General features: G+C 41.3%; 1 protein-coding gene across 1 annotated transcript in view; it reads right to left on the reverse strand.

Moving 5' to 3' along the window:
- The window catches only part of mtor (mechanistic target of rapamycin kinase), an 89,947-nt gene extending 69,146 nt beyond the window's left edge, over window positions 1-20,801 (reverse strand). Inside the window, exons 1-21 of the mRNA XM_073469565.1 lie at window positions 20,678-20,801; window positions 20,086-20,222; window positions 19,685-19,793; window positions 19,296-19,528; window positions 18,431-18,631; window positions 18,203-18,337; window positions 17,847-18,122; window positions 16,038-16,146; window positions 15,597-15,780; window positions 15,104-15,232; window positions 14,690-14,934; window positions 13,215-13,424; window positions 12,810-13,015; window positions 12,136-12,258; window positions 11,549-11,632; window positions 10,682-10,774; window positions 10,070-10,204; window positions 8,172-8,301; window positions 3,006-3,256; window positions 2,822-2,908; window positions 1,055-1,222 (exon numbers count right to left, since the gene is read on the reverse strand). Coding sequence (XP_073325666.1) covers window positions 1,055-1,222; window positions 2,822-2,908; window positions 3,006-3,256; window positions 8,172-8,301; window positions 10,070-10,204; window positions 10,682-10,774; window positions 11,549-11,632; window positions 12,136-12,258; window positions 12,810-13,015; window positions 13,215-13,424; window positions 14,690-14,934; window positions 15,104-15,232; window positions 15,597-15,780; window positions 16,038-16,146; window positions 17,847-18,122; window positions 18,203-18,337; window positions 18,431-18,631; window positions 19,296-19,528; window positions 19,685-19,793; window positions 20,086-20,214 — 3,237 coding nt within the window. The 5' untranslated portion in view covers window positions 20,215-20,222; window positions 20,678-20,801. The remainder of the gene's footprint in view (window positions 1-1,054; window positions 1,223-2,821; window positions 2,909-3,005; window positions 3,257-8,171; window positions 8,302-10,069; window positions 10,205-10,681; window positions 10,775-11,548; window positions 11,633-12,135; window positions 12,259-12,809; window positions 13,016-13,214; window positions 13,425-14,689; window positions 14,935-15,103; window positions 15,233-15,596; window positions 15,781-16,037; window positions 16,147-17,846; window positions 18,123-18,202; window positions 18,338-18,430; window positions 18,632-19,295; window positions 19,529-19,684; window positions 19,794-20,085; window positions 20,223-20,677) is intronic.
- Between the last annotated feature and the right edge of the window lie 731 nt (window positions 20,802-21,532).

A 21,532-nucleotide genomic window follows, 5' to 3' on the forward strand; every position in this document is an offset into this window, starting at 1 on the left:
CGGCCCAGCAGCCCTAATCATCAGGAAAATCATTTTTTTTAAATTTTGGTAAATAGCCTGATGATGACGAAATGAGAAAGGCAGAACTAAACTGTGAGGGAGTGCAGCACCCACACGCCAGGGCTGCCTTGTAATTCATCTTAAAAAAGGAAAATGGTTCCAAGCATATTATGATTAAATGACTTTGCCTTTGTGTGACAAATGTTAAGTGTATTGCGAACTTTGTATGCCACCACTCAGATACTTAGTAAAAACAACTTGAACGAACTCTAAGGTGCAGAAAATAACTCTGTGCTCAGTCTGTTTCTGCACCTGTTCAGCGGCTTCAACAGCAATGGCTTTCCCCAGAGCTATCAGAGCAGCAGAGAGGCTACTCTCCATGTCCTGAGATGTTAATAACTACACAGCAGAGCACTCCACCTCTCCCTCATTTTGTTATTCTCAAACAGGCAGGACACTGCCAAGTTTACTCTCAAAATAGTAACTTGGATAATGCAATTGTAGCAACTTTTTTAAACAAAAGGGCCGTGGATCATTGATCTTTTCTGCCAGTTATGTTTCATATTGTGTTTTAGTGGATTAAAGATACTAGCAAATGATCTGGCATCCAAGTATCATGGTAGTACTTAAACTACAGTAACAGTGGGGCAGCTAAGGTGGAAATACAGATGTAATGGTTGGAAAGCTTACCAGTGACATCTGTTATTTAAGTCCACAAAGGGCCCCTGTCCAAAAAGACACTAGGTTGCCACACTGGCCCTGATCTAAAGATCCTTGCCACAGGGCCCAACAACTTTTATGGGGGAACCCTGATCTAGTAGTAAATTTGGCTGAAAAAGCCCTGTGGTTCAGTTGACGATTGACAGCAGCTTATCATCAGCAGGTTTTCTTTGAATTCTGTTGGCTGGGTTACCTTTCAGTGTACATTTTACTCACGAATTCTACTTCTGAGTTCAGGAAAATTTATGAAATACTACTTTAGACAGGTTTGGACCTACAATCGCACAGCAGGATTGGTGATTTTGTCATCTGAACTGCACCACGTTCCACTCACCTTCATAGTTACACTGCGGCCAGTGCTGTTGTCATGCATGAAGACACGCAACATGTGTGGGATAAGCTGAGGTAGGTAGAGCTTGAACTCTCCACCCAGAGCGACCACAATCTGCTCGATCAGAAGGATAATGGTGTTCTGCATGGGGTTGTTCGGTGTCCAGTACTCCTAAGGTTTAGAATACAAAATGTTGGCATGAATTAGAATAACAACATATTAAGTATTACTTCAAATACTGTCTATGATTTATATAGCATACAAGAAAAACACATTCTGCTACAATACAGTTCCAAAAAGGGATTGAAATGTCCTCAGGCTAATGTACACTACAGAATTTCAGAGCTCTGATATTATGTGAGGATAAGAATTAGTTTACCACCTTACTAAACAACAGTTCAATAATATTAGCAGATCAGACTATGTGGAGGCCAAATTTTCTAGAATGTAAAAAAACTAATAATACCTAAGCTAACGGACAGACACTGTCGCAGTCGGTAATACGTTTGTCCTCAATAAGAGTGACCTAAATCAATGCATCCAATTTCTGAATATAAATTTTTTACAATGTTCAGAAAGTACATCCAAAGCACTAAGTTCAAAGCACTACCTCATCCAACGTTGCTCTCATATAGTACAGACAGTTTGTGTGGGTCTGAGGAATTGGGTCAGAATGTGTTTCCATCGATGAGCTGAGTGTGTGAGAGAGACGCTTGGACAGATTTCTCCGCTGGAAATACAAAACTTTCACGCACCAGAGGCAGAGAGGGAGCGTCACGATACTAGATGGCGCGGAATGGAGACAATTTCCTGTCAACTGGGACGGACATCACGTCCCTGTGTGGCTTATGACACTGTTTTGGAAAATCGAGGCACAGTCACGGTGTACATTAGAGATAATAGCTATTGGAGTTACGGTAGAAGACTTGAAGTCACGCAATACGTCAATCAGTCAATGGGCTTCAGCTGTGAGATCTGGCGGAGGTGTTTTGTCAGGGACCAGAGGTCTCAGGCAGCCCCCAACTTCCTGCTTTCCCTGCCTGTGGCAGCTGACTAGAGAGCGAGTGAGTGTACATCCTGAATGGCTATTCCAGCCCCTCATCTGGATGCAGGAGCTGAGCCGGAGCTAAAATGAATAGATTCTTTGTTTCACCCACCATTTATTAACTCACAGGGACTTAAGGTGCAGTGGTCCAGCTCTCAATTACTTTTCTCCAGAAGGAGTTGCCGCCATTGCAAAAGTGTCGGTAACAGTGTTACCAAGATTCCCATACAAGGACAGTCATATGATATTTTGTGCGTTGTTATTTGATTATGTGCTAGACAAGTGTGTTTGTGCAAGTGCAATGGCTATGGCTTTAACAGTTGTTCCACATCATGTGATAAGGATGAGTCCTCACCAGTTTCCTCTTAAGAATGAATGGAAATGTACATGTTGAAAAGTGTCATTTTTAAAAAACGAGGAATAAAAAGCATACCATCCAAAAAAAAAAAACGGCATGCTTTTTCTGTTTCTCTCCATACAGCAGCTTTTTTAATCTTGTTAGTTAAGTACCACACCACACATGATGCTTACTGGTGTGTGACATGGGGAAAGACTTCATCCAGGGGCCCTGAACGCATTACTCCTAATGAGGAAGGTGGCGAGCACAACTGAGTGCAATTAAGAGTTTGCAGCCGTTTGCCTGACTCACAGGAAACTCAGAGGGGCTGGATGATCAGTGTTTAGGGATTTGGGTTAGGTGGGAGGGTGTTGACACAGTTACTCACTCTGATGAGGGTGAAGATGTCGTCCATGTAGGGGCGGATGTGGATCTTCACAAAGCACACTACCATTCCCATCTGCTGGAAAAGGAACTGTAGAACAAAAAGAGCACAGAAAGAAAAAAGAGTAAGAGATTTGCTTTGAGAATAACCGATGGCCTCTTTTCTTATAATCTGTAGTGCTACGTACCTCTCGGATACTGGCATCACAGACCCGGATGACATTGAGGAAAGTGGGCATGACCTGGGGCAGGAACTGGACACACTTGAGGCCCAGAGACTTAAAGATAAAGGTGACAGCCTGGACCACCATGGTGTGGTGGTTGGAGAGTGAAGGGTCTCTCAGGATGCGCATCAAAGTGACGATTGCCACAGCAGGGTAGAACTCATCCAGGGGCAGGTTGCCCATGTTCACTAGCATCTCACTGGTGCTGTAGTCCGCTGCGAGGAGGAGAAAACAGAGGGACTCAATTCGATTTTAGTGAAAAATTTAACATACAAAACTTGCAACATCTCTCACACTTGAGGAAGAAATGGTTGTATAATGTGGAATGAACCAGTAGTTGTGATCATATTTTTCTTGAATCTCTTTGCCCTGAGAAAATCATTGTTAAGGGTCAAAGGCTTAAACGAGTAGCACACAAAATTGTGACTCAAGAAGCTTTTTGTTAACCTTGAAATGCCAGTCCTGACCAAACTAAGAAACATCTTGTCCATCCAGAGAGCCAACATGCATCGAACAGGAGTAGGGTACTACCTAAACAGATCTCAATATGCTAGATATATAGAATGTTTCTGGTGGTAACACAAGTTCACAAAGACTGCTCAAATGCAGTCTAGTGTTAGTCCTGTATTCAAAAGAAAGGGTGGTTGGATTTTTGGAGGTAGAAACTTTTCCTTTTCTTTAAGCAGTACAAACACTTCCAGCTCAATTCTGAAGAATCAAAGCCGTCCATTTAAACTACGTGTGCATTTCCAAATATGATCATACCACCATGAGAATTTGAGCTATTGTACAACTATAAATCCAATTCCAACTATAACTTCATCAGTCTAACCCTTGTGACTATGTAGGACAGAAGGGCTATGTCGTCATTAGTCAGGCAATAATTCTCCAGTGTGTAAGTTTGAGTATATCAACTGTGATTTATTGCATCCCAGACACACACCCCCACAATCCAAATCAGCTCCCCCTTCACAGTACATGTGGCTGAAAATGTGTCTGGTGCTGGCTATAAACTTGAGCTGATGGGAGCAGAGAGCTGATATTGTTGGCGTGTTGCTGCTGGCTGCTTGTCAGTTCCGGCTCTTACAATTATAGCAGTGGAAAACAAATTGTACTAGGATTTCTGCTCTTTTTTAATTTGATGAAGCTTGATTGAAATATTTAACGACTTTTCCGCTGTGTGTTTAGTCTTGTTTAAACCCCAAGAACAACTATGGAAAAAATAAACCCCATTTGCCAACAGTACGGTTTCCCTTTTGGGTTACGATGATAGTGGTTAACATGCTTATATAACTTCTGGTCGTGTCTGAGCACGCGAGTAGAAGATATGCATGAACATTACAAATGAGGTAACTGAGAAGTACATCATCAAACATGGATGTTCTGTCCTACACAGAATTTGCATTAAATGCAGGGCTGAGTTTAGCACCTATGAGACAGCTGCATTGGAACAAACCTGACTCAAAGCGTTCCCATCCAACTAAAGGAGTTGAAGTTGGGTCAACTTTTAGCACAACACAATGCAACGTCACTCATCAACACACTGCTCTGGTGTATCAAAGACGTGCTAGCTCACACATAAGGAGTGACACTTCGGAGTGACTGTTCGCCTCACGATCCTAAAAACAGAGGATAGGATGACAGTGTTGTAAAAAATCCAACTCATGGATCTAAAACTCAAACCAGCCATCCTGGATTGCATTTCATCTGCACATGAGAACCTGAAGAAACGCGTTCACATCAAGCTTTTTCTTTTAAAAAGTGACAGTTTTGGTCTGAACAGCCAGTAATTCTCACTTTTAAACTAAAATTTGATCATTGCCATCCGCAATAGCCTTTTCAGAATCACCCCAAAGTGTGGGAGAATGTGAGGAGACATGCGATGGTTTCAGCTGGTGTGCCCAGAATTAGACTGCACAATTTTTAACCCAAGCAACAGTGGTGGTCTTTTAAGCACTTCCAATACATATATCTTTTTAAAATAAGTAGTTTTATTAGTGCTTTTTTCTGATTTGCAATGCAAATGGGGTCAGTCTGTCCATTCATCTCTGCAGAGCTATTGAGTTTTACAAGGCATCTGAGAATACAGACGTCTGGTATTCAGCATTTCACTGGCCTTCAGCAGGGGTACAGTTTCAGCTGCTCCAGTTGTCTCCCTCAAGACTCTCGGCTGTAGACATAACAGATTGGCACAGCGCTTGCAGGCTAAAGAGGGTAGCTTTGCTTTTGGATCTTTTATTATCCCAGCCTTCACCAAGTCTAGATTAATGACGGTGATAGATGGCTACACGTGTGTACCTTTACAGCCTGCAAACAGGCATCAGTGTAGCTGAGCGAGGCAGCAGTGCTGCAGTTATTCAGGCCTCGGCTGTGTGGGAAAAGACATAATAACAGATGTAAAAACAGCAACATACTAAGACGGCATACGCACTATTTCATCAGTTTTATGACTCTCACGTTCTGTACTGACGTGATCGGTCTCGTTTTAAGTCAGGTGAGGAGCTGGGCCGAGCCAACGACCTCCCACATGAGAAAACCATGCTGTCAGATATTTCTAGTGCTCCAGACGCTGACCCTGACAAACCTGCCAACAGATCTACAGCCTCCAATTCTGGTCACAGTCCATTTAGCCGGAGAACAAACTGGTAAAACTATTCCCATATTGTCCAAGGTCACATTCTGAGACACATGACTGGATTAGACAAGTGGAGACCTGCATTCTCAATACACAATGCACATGACGAAAGACAGATGAGCATTTTTTATTCTGATTGTTATGACTTTTCAAGCTCTCCAGAGGATGGCAGGCTTTAACTGTGAGCATCCATCATAAGAAATGTCAAAATCTCCTGAATTTATTATGAGAATTTCTGTAGTTAATTGCAGTCCGCGGAGGATACAATTGTTTTTTTTTTTCAGGCGGGGGTGTTTCAAAGGGTTTTTTGGATAGTACAGCTCAGAGAGATGACAGGAAACAGGATGAGCACGGGGGGATAACATGCAGCAAAGGGCCACAGCCTCTGTTCATGGGGCGCACACTCTACCAACTGAGCTACTGGGGCGCCCCGATAAACCCTTATGTTCTGGTGGCACTGTGGCCCTTCCATAAGTGCTACTCTTACGATTAACTTAACAGGTTTTACCACTCAACTAGTAAGTCTCTAAAAAGGGCAGAAACATGTTATTTCTCTCTTACTGTGGCAAACAATAAAGCTGATTGGGCTGCTCACTTTGAAGCTTTAGTGAGAATTACCCACGAATATCCAGAGCATTCGTTGGACTGTTGTCAGTCTTTTGCCTCTTTTTTTAGTACAGCTGACGCAAGGTATTTACTCTTCCAAAAGTAAAGTAAAACAATAAATAATTTAATAATGGAGCATGCAAATACTGATTTGGACATTGATCATCATGGCAACAGAAGAAGCTTTGACTCTTCAAAGCATTCTGGCCAGCCCTTTATCCTTGATTAAGAGCCAAAACAACCTGAGGTTCCAACTGCCAAGGTAACAAAATCCCTCTATGGTTCCTTTTTGGCACACACAGCTCTTGATTGGTTCTCATAGTTTGTGACAAACGTATTGTGACAAAGGTTACAGAGGTAGAGAGTGATGGTAAAACATTATGTATAATATTAGACATCAGTGTTTGACAGAAGGATGAATGATTCAGCTGATGTGGATAGACACGTCTTTCTAAAGTGGGTCAAGTTAAATTAAATATCTCTCCTCTAAAAGATCCCCTCCAGTTGCAGTAGTTATATTTCCCTGTGAACTGGAATGCCCTTCGTCCTGGAGGTGGTAATTTTGTGTGTAGAACAGAAAGAAGCAAGAAATTAGACCCTGAAAAACAAAGGCTCCAACAAATTGAAAACCAAAGCCATAGTTGCTGTTGACTTTCCAAATGCAGGGGCAAGACCTCTAAAAATTGTGTTTTGTCTTGAGCTTGTAGACATATCACTTCACTGCACTCCTTTTCTAATTAGCTGTAGATTTACGAAATGTAAAACAGCCAAGCTGTAAAGGATACTCATAAGTGCTTTGGACCAGACAGAATATCACTGGTGTATGTGAGCCAGAGTCAGCAATTCAAATAATTGAAGATGAAATCAGTTCCTCTCTAGAGTGATCGCATTCTAACCAAAGAAAAAATTGTGCTGTGAGACTGCAAAGGTGTTTTACCCACACCGCTCATCCACTAACGGAGAAAAGTCAGTAAGTGCATTCATGTTTAAATGTGCAACCATGTATCAAGATCACACCTGCACAAATGGTTACTGTGCATAATTAAATATTGTTCAATTCAGTGAGCGATAAAACGTCCAATATTGCTCTGAACAGCTGCTTTATTTAATTTATAATCTGAGACTCTCATTCTTATTCACATAAGATGTTCTGCGGTACTAAATCATTCATGAATCTGACAAAAATGTATGCAATTCAATCTCTAGCTGACATTTGATAAATCCAAATGTTGCAGAACAACTTATTTAGCAAGTTATTACCCACTGCAAATGCCTTGTTCTATATCTCTGACGCGTTTACTAAATGACATTTACATGCTTCTCTAAAATGCAAACTGCCACTTCATAAGTTTTGTGACCTTTAGAACCAGACTTGTTTGTTCCACCGTGTTACCTCACAGTCCATCTCTTAGAAGTGTGTACTGCCTAGGCTGCCTCTTGCCAGACTTCCTGGTTTGATCTGATATCTATATTTATGTAGAGACACCCTAAATCTGTTCTTAATGTGTCCAAAAATCTCAACATGTTTTGGGAGAGGTTAGAGGGAAAACGGTGTCAGAAAAGGCTATTGCAATACCATGCCTCAGTGGAAACAAACTAGTTTTTTTAATTACTATCTTAACACAAGAGCTATAACAGCTGTGAAACATGAAACAAGAACAACCAGGGCCAAGGCCAAAATATTACCAGGACTCTTTACAATACTAGTATTATACCAGTATTCATAAGGCTCTCTCTCTCACACTCTCACTGTTGTACTGAAAATGTAATCCTGCTGTAACTTTGAGGAACAAATAAAAAGCTGAACTAATCCATGTTCTTTTTCTTTGAACATTTACAACACAAATTGCTCCCAAAACCATGATGGGTAGTAGTGATCACAGGCCTACCTGAGTCCTGACTGGACTTGGACTCTGAGAGACTGACGGCGGAGGCATCACGTGATTGGTCAATCATGCCGATGTTCACCTTGTGCTTGTAGGGGTCCAGAGCTCCGAGGAGACCCAGCACACGGATAGCCTGTAAGAAGCACATCATACACACATTTAACAATCCTTCAATGAATGAATTTTGCCTTGCACTGGAACACAACTCTGACAGCACAGAAATCTTCATTTAGACTTGACTTTGGTTTGACCACCAATGTATAGAAATGCAAAAAGAGGAAATGGAGGACTATCACCTCTTTATTGCTTTGAATCTCTGTTGAGGTAGCACATTTAGCCACTTTAGGACTATTTGGAACACAATGAAAATGTGAATCAACAACAGACATGTGAAGTGTATTGCATGATTGGTCTGAGAAGCCTCTATCTATATTGTGTTTTTTATGATTGAGCTCCCATTGGAATCACTAGTAAATGTTGTAATGCAATTCCAAGCTGACCATTACTACTTTCCCTTTAAATGCAATGCAACTTCAAAGTTTCTGGCAGTTGCTGATTTAATGCCATAATAAGCTGCATCCCAAATGCCTGCAGGAAATGAACACTAGCATAGCTAAATTTTCATAGTGTAGCCTATTAGATGAACTTAACTTCTGTCTGCACTGCACATTTTCCTCACAGTGGACAGTGTTCCAATGAGGCTTCATTTGCTCAGCACAATTAAGTCAATGAAATCATCCACAAGACAAACTACTTGTGTCTGTTTGCCTACATTGCTTACCGCCAAGCTAATTACAACCTACAACATCAACGGTATCGCCTACCTAGAAAGATGTTTGGATGAAAGGCACATAATATTCTCAACATGATGACACTAATCAAAAAGTTAATCTAACATGTAACAAGGTCAGTTATAGTTGAGTAATGTGTGTAAACATGCCGCAGTAGGTTTTAGTGGTGTTGCATGATCTTCGAAATGAGCTACAACTTAACGGTGCACATGCGCGCTTCATAGGCTCCAGTATTTAAACAAATAGCACTACACCTGTAGTTGGACTGGCTAGCTATGTGTGCCTCAGAATCTCTATAAATGGACCTGCCCCTGAAGCATACACATATAGACAGGCATTACAAATGTTTTTGCTTTTTTTTCAAGGCAAGGAAAATTCAATATTCCAACAGGGAATGCCAACTGTGTAAAAAGGCACATGATGAGAGAAGGAGAACAAATCTGGACCAAAAGCAGAGTTAAATAGTTTGAATCTATGGAACATATTTTGGAAAATTTAGATGTATTTTATCATTTTATCATATCATCATATTCATTTTTAACAGTATTTATTTTACATTTTCATCAAAAAGTTGAGTTAAAGTTTGTGTTTTGTTATTTGACAATGGAAAATTATTCCTTAATAGTTATTTTTGGTGACATATAGTTATTTATTGAGTAGATCTTCATAAACCTTTGAGTAGTATATTTCTGAACCCACCCATTACTCTCTGCACCACCCACTACCACTAGTAAATTCCCAACCTGTGGGAAACACCGCACCCACCATGCACAGAGACAATGCTCGCTCTCTGAGACTCATGTAATGTGGCAGGTGAGGGAAGAAACTTTGACAATTATCACTTACATCACAGCTCAGGACTTAGGAAAAAGTTCCATATAACTGTGGAAAACATGGATAGCCTCATACTGTATGTATTCATGTGACTATAACTCTCCAGTCAAAGTCAATAAATCCAAACAGACCTTTATTTGTTTAGTATATGGTGACAGGTAGAGTTTCTGGCCTCATAATGAGTCACTAAACGACGGAGTTGGGTTCACATTGCCGCTAAGAAACCTGTTGGGAAAACGAAGAGTTAGGAGCCAAGATGGAGGCTCCTGTGCATACCTCTCTCCTGATGCCCTGGTTTTGCTCTGTCTTGAGGAAGTTGAGCAGCACCTCCAGAAGGGAAGGGTACTTGCGGTAGGGCTCCACCACATAACCTGTGCTAGCCACCTGCTGGCCCAGTGTCCACAGCGCCACCTAGGGGAAAGTCAGAGGCAGAATCTCTTTGAACAACGCCACTCATGGAAGAGCATGATGAGTAATGTTTGGGGTGCACTGTTTTTTGCATTATTACCCAACGAGCCTTTCAATAAACTATACCTATTAAACAAACAGTTGTTGTAATCCTGTTTGCCCGTACCTGCCATCAATTCAAACTAATTGTCAGGCCCATATATTAAAAGGCATTGGTAAATACTTTTGAATGATCCCATCCTGTGTCAGCTCCTGGCACACAATTCTGTTTAAACAGGAAATACTAGAGGCACAATGTCAAAATGCTTTCTGAGTGACTTTAACCGTTTCCAGAAATCAAATCCAGTTATGTTTACAAGAATAGACATGATGTATTTATTGTACCCAAGAAATAAATATTATTTAGAACTTGGAGTAGTGCTGAAGAGAAATTAGTACAAGAAATGTGAACCAGATGCTCTTTTTCGGGACGAACTGTACCTGTCGTTTGGCCAATGAGGAGGAGTCCTGCAGCATGTCCATGATGATTGGAAAAAGCTCGTCCATCCACTTCCTCATCTCCAGGCCGCTCACCTGATGGCGCCAGAACATTGGACAGATTATGACATTTACTCAGTTTTGATTTGCTCTCCTGTGTCAGTCCTAAGACTTCAAAAATCATTTAAGGGATTGAATAATTACTTTTTACATTACAAAAAGAGATCCATAGCCCTTTTGTGTAGAATTTTGACATCATTTGACATTATCAAGTATTTGTCTAATAATTCTGATGGCAAGCTTTTGTTTGTGAGAATTTGCTGTCTATGTGTTGTTTTCTGTCCATTCATGTCTGTGTCCCTGGTCAGATTTGTTAGGGCAGGGGCGATGCAACATTTACTCCAAAATCAGGATTTTGCAAATCTACACATAGAGCCTTGAAGCTTTACACATCTTATATTTTTTTACACTTATGTAACGTCTATTGTATTCCCTACATTTTCTTGGGTCTTCCTGTGCTGGTTCATGAGCAGCTGGGCTTCTGTCTCTTCCTGCACTGAGTAAACCCTGAGCACTTGGAGCATCTGAGCATCTCCTGCACTCTGTCTGAACTGCATATTCTGAATCCCTGTAACTGGGCTTTCCTGACACCACCTTCGAACCACCTGGACAGGGTGGAGCAAGGCACACATTCATGGGTGGGGCTCTACTTTCTCTCAGAAAAGGACATGCTCAGGCTGCTTGACGGAAAAAGTGAGTGACGCCAAAAATGTAATTATATGCACAGGATAGAAGATTCTGCTTAGACGTACTGGGTAGAGAATCAATATGATACACAGGCTAACACTGTCCCCATGAAGCCAGCCTTACCTGAGCCAACTCGCCGATGGTTGCAAGGACACTAATGACCACTCCAGGGTTGGGGTCTGGGTCTTTCAGCTTGAGGATGAGAGCCTGCAAAAGTGAAAGGTAACAGCGTCACTTAATACATTGGGCCCCAGTGATTACTTTAAATTTCATAATCAGAAAAACATTTCTTTATGAGCTTTAGCAATTAAGATTGTAATGGACTTAAAAGTCTTCAATTGATTTAGGCATGAGGGACTGTTGAAAGCATGAAAAAAAGGTAAAATTTCTATTTCACACATAAACAGATCCTTGTCAAAATCTGCTGCCTACATCACCCATAGTGCAACTCAACCAACAACAGTTCAGTGGAATATTCATGTGTGTTACGCTAGTAGCAGCTAGACTCATACACCCAGATTTTTTAAAGAGAATTTTCAAACTTGAAGTCTTCAACTGATGCTACCTCAAATAGCATCACTACTTCTTTTATCAGATTATGTGGAGCTTCCTCTGAAGGAACAGAAGGCTTTATCCAACTTCGTCTTACATATGCAAAAGGACTTCTCACACTCATACACCTTCACAACGGAGAACCAGCAGCGTCGTACCTTGAGGATGGGCTCCATATAAGGCCGTATGAGGCGGGGGGCGTTGGAAACCAGGTGACCGAGCATACGGGCACTCTGCTCTTTGTTCCTGCCGACACCACTGTGCTCCAGCTCAGTTAAGATCTGAAAAAACACAAAACAGAGTATAAATCTTAATGAGGTTGATTCATAGTGCAAATAATAGTGTTATGGAAGCAACACCAATCTGAAAACCTTCACTAAGTCTGACGAAATGCTTTGAGTTTTTTAAGCTGTACACAATAATGTGGCTTTTGCTGCCCTCTAATGGTATCTTACCAAAACAACAGACAAAAAGTGATCTTTACAAGCAGAAGAAATGTGTTTTAAAGATGTGTGTGATTATTAAAATCTAAATTACTTTGTATTTGGTTTTTTTTTAAAGGCAACATCAACGAAACAAATGCTCTATTATCTATTCGATTAAAAGCCCCTACACGGTAAGTGATTACAGCATATTTCAATCTATCTTGATGGGAATAAGCTTTTAGCTTAAGGAGAAAAGGAGAAAAATGCCAAAAAGTGGCAATAAGTAGGTATTTCAATGTTTTCAGTTGAACAATTTAATAGTAAAAAAAGACTAAATCAATTTAGGGCATTCAACGCAACAAATCATTCAACTACGCATATTGTGCTATCTGTTGTGCCTCTCCTACCTGGATGAGCATCTTGCGTAGGAAGGGCATGACAAATGCAGGGTTCATGCTGCTCAGACGTCCAATTGTGCAGATGGCCAGCTCTCTGATCTCAAACACCTCATCGTTCAGTGCAACAAACAGCGCCTGCAAGTTCTCAGCCTGGGCAAGGTGGGCGTCGAATCGTTCATCTAGAGATGCCAGCACACAGTATCTAATGTCTGGATCTGTAGGAGAATGGGGACAAGAAAAAGTCACACATATTGAATCTTGGGTCATTACAGCTGTTAACAGGTGTGAAAAAACAAAGTTTTTCTTTTTATCAAATGCAGATTCTTGCAAAGTCTTGCAATGATCTTTATATATTATTAGCTTAAACAAAACTGCAATACTCAACACATCCACATGGTTCTTCCACCCTTTTACCTGGGTCAGTGATGCCAACAACTAACAGCTTGCTGAGCACATCTGCAACGACCTGCACAGCGGTCTGGCTGACAACGTGGCCACTGATCAGGTGGATGGAGGGCGTCAAGAGGCGTGAGCAGGTCCGAGCCGCCTCCATCCGGATTTCCTTGTGTTCACTGTTCAGAAAGTGATCAGCACAGTGGCGCACAAACTGGGTGAGGGAGTGACCTGGTGAAAGAACAAAAGAGTTAGTTAACATTTACCCACCATTAGCTTCAGGACTCTTTACTTTTTATCCAGACAGGACCATTTTGCTTATTCAAATGGTCTGGGATTATAAAGTTGGTGTAAAGAGCTAGAAATATTCCATTACCCATAACAACACCTGTTCTGTAGTGCAGTGTCACTCCAGCTTATTTTAGCACTTAAAGGCAAACCTACACTACCACTGTTCTGTTTGAGCAGTAATTGTTTCATCCCAGAGTGCTGTATGCAGATAATGTTGGAAAATATTAAGCAAGTCAGCTTGGTGACTGAATATGAGTCAAATATGAGTCACCCCATATTTGAACTGAATTTCCCCTCAAAACACCTCATCAACGCAGCTTCTTATTATTCCTATTCAACAATACCTTTAATAAACACAAATGCTGGTTGTATTTTGAGAAACGATTTAAGTAGTCTTGATTGTAAAAGTAGCTTTAAAAATGCTTTATACTTTAGAAATACATAGTCATGTAATGAGTTGGGCCCAGGGGAGCAAAATACATTTGCAGATTAAAACTATTCTATGAAAACATTTTAAAATTGTATTGCTTGTCACTGCTAACATATTACATGTGGTGTCAAAAGCCACTGCAGTAAACAGAAATATTAACCTTCTGTTTATACATTTATTTTAGCTTCTTTAATCACATTCCTCACCTAAAAAATACAAGGCAATAACTCAATTTGAAAGGCGAATGAGTTCAAAACAAATAGACAAGTTTTACAGGGAAATGAACAGAGCTATCTGTTATTTGATTCAGTGATATGCTATCTAAAGCTGTTTGGGTCCAGTCCAGAGTACTGCTAAAAACACCCATCAACACAACCACTTCAGACATTTTTGCAGTTCACTTAATCTTTTCTTACAGACCATGTGCTCCCCCCCGCCCCCTTGTGGCTCCAGTCTTATATCTGATGGTTTATGTTTTTGATTTAAAACCAAAACACTTCTTCTCACACCCAATGTGCAGTGTGAAGGCAGCAAGGCAGTAGTTATTTCTTTTCATGATTTATGATTTTTTTATGGGGCTGTAATGCTGCGACCCACATTTAAAAACCATCATTTTTGCTTCTGAAAGAACTAAATTTAAAATCAATCAACTGATGGAGTTTGGTCTGTTAGAAGAGAACTGGAGGTCTGTGTTTTTCTCTGCCGGTGAAAGAAATAAACTTAAAAATAAAATATGATAGTCATGCTTCAAAGCTGTGTCTTGTAAGGTACTTGCCTTCAAACTCAAAGCTTCCCAGTGTGCGCAGGGCCAGTGTGATGCTGCCTACATCACTGGCCTCAGGGATGTTTGTGAGGCTTGGCGAGGCCAGCTGGTGAGCCAGGCCTTTGGGCATGCCGGGGTGACGCAGCGGCTTGTGCATCAGCACCAGGGAGAGCATCTTCAGCAGACCGTCCTGGATGTCCTTCTTCAACTGGGGGATTTGACGGCTCAGGTCGTACAGCACCGCCGTCAGTGCAGGACTAGATGAGCAGAACACAATGGGCAAACAACCCAATATCATTGACAACATCATCTTTAGATGAGGACAAAGAAGCATGTTGTGGTATGTTAACAACATATAGAACAATCCAAAAAAGTCAAAGGCAAATCCTTGTTTTTGTTGAATAATTCAGGGTGATTCTGTCTTACCTGAGGCCCACAGCCAGCATAGGCTCTAGCAGCTCCTTGATGTCTGGTTGGATGCTTGGACCCATGGCTCTGGAGAGCATGCTGATACAAGTGAACACTGTGGCGTCCACCTGCATGGTCTTCTGCCTCCTGTACACATTTCCAGACCGGAAAGTGAAAAAAATACATGCACAAATTGTAAGTCTCTTTCCGTTTCATAGACAAATACTACCCCAAAAATACATTCTACACTCAGATCAAGTGACATTAAACTAGCCATTGGAGACTGAGGAGGGCCTCATCCAATATAGAACTACCAAACTACAAAAACTACACAACAAGAATGATGCTTAAAGTTTGTGAAGCAACTATGATATCTGAGCCTTATGATACATAAGTCACACAATAATTATTAAAGTACTAAATGACAATAAATGACAATTCAAACATATTAATATCTTGATTTGAAGGAATATAATTTACAGTATCTACAGACAAAGTTATAAACACTGACTTGTGTGCAAAGTCCTTGGGTGGCAGGGCAGCCTTGATGATCTCAAGGACCTTGGAGAGGTACGGCTGGATTTCTGCCCTGACAGCCACCACTAGCAGCCCCAGGGCCTGGAAGGCTGCCGTTCTCTCCTTCTCCTTCTTCAGACAGCCCAGCAGGTAGCCCATTGTGTCTGCCAGGTACTGGTCTACACGGTGGATGGAACAACCACAGTACAAATGATGAAAAGCAGAAGTAGGGCTTTGTGTAGGCCGCAATTTGACTAGGAGAAACTTGAAATAGGGTATTACGGCAAAGCACAATGACATCAGGACAGAGGAGACCAAAACGTATCGGTCATGATTCCTTTACATTTCGTGCCCAGGGGATATCATGAATTGAATGCACAGCTGCATGTTACTGAAAGAAAGATGGATTCAAATGGATTACATTCAATCATCCCACCTGTGAAGATATGTGGCTGGAAGGCAGCCAGCCGTGGCAGCAGGTTGAGGATGGTCATCTGGATTAGAGGGTTTTTACTGGTCCTGTATTTCAGCACCCACCGACACACCTGGACAGAGCACACAATAAAAGCTTGTGTCAACTGGGATTTATCTGGTGCTCCAAACAGCACTGGCCTTGTGTTGCTGACCTTGTGACATATTTGTTAAATCTCTTCATGGGTAAATATTCTTACAGCTGACTAGTCAAAGGGCTGCAAAAACAATTATTGTCATTGTTGATTAATCTGTCTCTTATTTTCTCGATCAATTCGTTGTTTGGCCTATAAAATGTTGAAGAAAAAATGTTGATCAGTGTTTCCCATCTTCAAATGTCTTGTTTTGTCCACAACCCAAATATATTCAGTTCACTGTCATAGAGAAGTAAAGAAGCCAGAAAATACCCACATTTAAGAAACTGGAATCCGAGAATTTACTTTTTCCTTCTTATAAAAATGACTCAAATTAAATATCAAAATAGTTGGTAATTAATTTAAAAGAAGACAACTTATGAATTAATTTCTCACTAGTCCTATTAATCAGTTTGTACTTGGCCTTCATGCTTCATGGACTGTTGGGTACATAACGTTTCTTCTACAACAGTCTTGGAAAATTCTAGAGAAGAGATCAGAACGGCTCATTTAATTTTAAAATGTAATTCCATTTCTTGTTTTTACTGTTGTCAAAGATACTTTAGACTACTTTTTTCCTCACATTTACAGATCACCAGTAAGTAAGTAAGTAAGGTTTATTTATATAGCACTTTTCACAGATAAAAATCACAAAGTGCTTCACAATAAAATAAAATACAACAGTAGAAACATAAAAATACAATGAATAAAACAATTTAAGACATTAACTAAAAGCCTGCTTAAATGAAAAAGTTTTCAGCTGTTTCCTAAAAGAGTCCACAGATTCGGAGCATCTTAGAGAGAGAGGCAGGGCATTCCAAAGTTTGGGTGCCACTGCCTGAAAGGACCGGTCACCTCTGGTCTTAAAATGGGTGTGAGGGACCACCAACAATCTCTGTACATTACAGTACATTAAGTACGCCATCTAACACTTATATGCTCACACTAGGAACCAAAACAAAGTGCTGGATCCAAGACTGAAGTGAGTTTGAATAGTCAGCTTAACCACTGTTGAAGCAATCATTCAAATCATTAAATTAGAAGTTGACAAAATGACAGGAATACTCTATTTTGTGATGCATTCCAATTTAACAACACTGTCGTCCAAAATGCTGCATAGTTCAATGAACACCTCTCTGGCAGTCTAAACAAAAACATTCATCGTTTACTGCCCTAAAACCCAAACTCTCACCCTAGCCCTCATTTTGGAGTGAAACTTCATTTTGACGGCAAACTAATGAAACACAAGCGAGTGACATACGATGGAGATGGCTGAGGCAGAGTAGGAGACGGATTCTTTTACCCCATGGACAATGTTTTTTCTATTTTTGTCTTCACTGACGGCACATACTGTACATATAAGCGTATAGCTGCAGAGTTTGATGGCACATTTATGAAGATATCCTTTATCATTACACAAAAGGTTAATAAGAACTGCAGTGTTCACAGTAGGTAGCACAGCACTGTCCTGATTGCAATGACAATACGTTTAGTTTCAACCACTTGGTAAAATATAAAAATGCATTGGCATGGTATGAATTTCTTCTAAAGCCAAGAAAATAAATGGAATAATATAACAAATGTCAGATCAAACAACTGTTGCATTCTTGGAAAAGCCAGACCTCTGCTGTAAAATCTACCTGGTCGAATCGCTCCTCCATCAGCTCACGACAGTATCGACTCTCCACCAGCGAGCTCTTGGCAGGTGCCGGTGCTGCTCCGAAGGTGAGGAAACCCTGCGGTGTGCTGTAGCCCAGCAGGCCCAGGAGGGCGTTAGACTGCTGTGGCTGCACCGACTGGAAGCTGGTGAAGGGTGTGATGTGGCGGGGCTTGGTTCCAAATCCCATCAGCTCCTTGCAGTACTTGTCATGGACCAGCTGCTGCTGTGTGATCTCCTCCATCTCCTCACGCATGCGCTGTTGTAGAAACAAGGAATGTGAGAGGAATGTTTTGATCGCGGACGTGAGAATGTTTCCACAGTGGACTCAGCCCTCACCTCTCCCTCCATGCTGCTGATGCGAACCAGCTCATTGAGGATCAGAAGAGCACCGTGGACCCTGTCGTCACGATTCATCCCTTTCTCCTTGGCCAGAGTCTCATCGAAGCCTTTCTCTGCCTCCTCAAAGGTTTGCTGTCAAAGAAAACACAATCACTCATGTTGCTTATTACAAGGACATAGCATACAACACATCCTGAAGAAAGATGCGTCTTTCTGAACTCTTACCTTGTACCACTGTGGTTTCTGCATTTCCTTGGTCTCCCTCTGTGTGGTGAGGATGAGACAGGCTCGCAGTGCAGATACAGCTCCTTCTCGGATGGCCTGCTTGGGGTCCCATACTGCGTAAAAGATGTTGTCAAAGAAGGGCTGCACTTGCTGGAAGAAGAAGGTGGGGGCACTCACAGCCAGCTCCCTCAACACCAACACCTGAGAAAGACATAAATCATTTTTAAGGGTGGTCATTACTTCCCTTCTGTGGGTTTATATGTCAGTATTGTGCTTTCAGACATCAGTGAGAAGTTATAATATCATTACAGGGCTTGTATAAATGTGAGGATGCTAAACCACACATTACTAATGAATGTTTGTAAATGAGAAAAAATTGTCAGAGACAGAGACAAGTGCCTCACCAGTGGAAAATCTTTGGCATTCACCATCAAACAATTAAGTTTTGGAAAGCTGTCCACAGAAATATCAGTGATCATTTTCCTTTAGACACTCACTCATGTATTAACTCATAACTGGTTCCACATATTTAAAAAGTGCCCAAGGTAGAAAAATCCATCACAAAAAACAAACAAATTTGATTTGATCTGTGTTTCTATTGTTGCATTACTGCCCTGTGCTTTGAGTTTTCATAATGCACTCCTCACTGCATCAGAGAATAATTGCAGATAAGATAAACAAGGCTACAGTGTAAGTTGGTCACATCTCACTGTACTGTTCAGCAACAGTCAAGGCCGCAGTGCAATGGGCCATTCCCGAGTCAAACTGTCCTTGGCCCTCATCTCCACCACACATAAACACCACCATAAAGCGGTGTTATTTCAACAACAAACAACACAGTTCCTGCTATCTGCTGTTCACTTACTGCAGCATGGCGTCGTCCTTCATTTCTGTCTGCTCCCAGCCACTCTAGGGCCCTCTTCACCTCAAACTCCACATACTCAGCGGTAAAGGTGTCCCCTGCCATGGACAGGTGGCCCATGGCTTTAGAGGCCATCTCCATCACCACGGGGTCGCTGGAGGGCAGCAGGTTCCGCAGGTAGTTGGCAAAGCGGCTGATCCTGGTGGCATTGCCTCCCTCGACTCCGATCAGACTCACTGGAAGAAATCAATTGAGAAGATACTGTTTCACACATACACTGTGAAAACTTAAGTGACATACATCCACAGCAGAAACTTATCTCATGCTAATGGCAAGTAAATCAAAAGTTGATGTAAACATTAAAATTTGGTATTTTAATGTTTACAGCTTACCTATGGCAAGAATCCCTCCTTTCTTCTCATTCACATCAGAGCTGGATACCAGCTCAAATATGTGGTGGTTCAACTCATCATAGAATGTGGTGGCTTCATCTTGGCTTAACTGTGGGGGGAACAAAATCAGTGTCACAAATACCAGAAAGTAGGAAAAGCATGACTTAAGAATGCAACTTGTAATAATACCAATAATAAACTACACAAAAAAAGGTCCCTGCTCATTTTATGAAACATTTATAACCAAAATGAAGTATGGATACATAACCACACCTGAAACAGCGTTAACAGCTGATCACTCCACAGCTCTTGATGACAACAACACTCTGACAGTTTACAGTATACTGGAGGGATATCCTCATGGCAGATTTCTATTACATCCAGGTTTATTTTGATCGTACCTCTCTGAGCTCTGTAGTCACATAGTGCTGCAGATCTTTGGCAGATTTCGCTCTGGTGTCTTCATTTCGACTCTTCAGCCCACTGACAAACTGTTGCAGCACAGTGGCTGTGCCTGACATGATCACCATGGCCTGGTCTGCAAGAACACAAATAAAAGGGACGTGCTTTCACTGAAACGTTCTGGGCTATCAAATTAAATGCAACGATGAAAAATAAAGAATAAGAAGTACCGGTATAAATACCATACTTGTAAAGAATAGTTGTCCTAAATAATTTACATAGGTCAATGTTGTTGTTAGCTGAAGCTTAGCTAGCTAACGTGTCTGGTTAGCTAGTAAAACAAACTGTCAGCCTTGCTCATTAGCAACAAACCAAGCAGAGACACCACACTCGGCTAACGAAAGGTAGCATCATTTACATCTCTAGCACAAAACTGACACGTCTAACTGGTATAGGTCAGGTACAGGCTAATTCAGAGCCTTATAAGTGTATCATGCTGGTTTGTTTAGCAGACGTTAGCTAGTGCTAACGTTAAGCTATCTAGTGTAGCAAACCGCTAGCCAGATAGCAAAGTCGCTTTGTATCACTTACGTGTTTATATTAATATACCGGGCACTTAATTGCTATTCTGCCCTTGCAGAATATCTCTCATTGTACGACAGCCGGGCGAGCATGGGGCACCGATGTTAGCTAGCTGTAGTGTCGCTGTGTGGAGTTGGACCGTCTCCAGCAGGCTACATACACCTAACTTCACAAGCGTTGTGTTGCGTTCACTGTCCTGAGCAGAGCTGGACGCATACAGTTCCGATGTCCTTCAGTATAGTGTTGAGACGGTGACGTTTGACTTATTTGATTTTATACTTTATTCTTCGACATTCCAGAGAGAGATACACGTATTATATTTCAAAAGACAAATGTTGTAAGTTTTACAAGCATAATTAGTATAAATTAGTAACCCCTGCATGCCTCGAAGACCTTTTTAATGGCACACAGACCTGTCAGATGATGAACAGTCCACATTAATGTTCCACTGGCTCACTGCTTTCTGAGACATTTGAATGCAAAAGAGCATTATGTTATGTCATGTCATGTCATGTCATGTCATGTTATGTTATGTTATGTTATGTTATGTGTCAAGTTTCAGTTTCGTCTATGTTTCCATTGAGAACGAGAGCAGAGTTCAGTCGGATACAGAAACCACAGGCTTCATGTCAGCAGGGCTCAGTTTGTCTACAGAGACATAATGTGGTCAAAATAATTTGCAACTTGCAACACCTGTGTGGTGTAAGGGATTAAAGGGGCAATACGTAGGATTTTAGCTGAAAAGGTTTTTAAAAAATGAACTAAAATTGTCAACAGGATGTGAATAACTAACCGTTTTGACATATTTATGTAGCTACTGTGCTGCAAAGCTATCCACTGAAGTTAGCATGCTAACCAGATAGC

This window comes from Pagrus major, chromosome 7 (genome assembly GCF_040436345.1).
Source record: "Pagrus major chromosome 7, Pma_NU_1.0".
NCBI classification, from domain to species: Eukaryota; Metazoa; Chordata; class Actinopteri; order Spariformes; family Sparidae; genus Pagrus; species Pagrus major.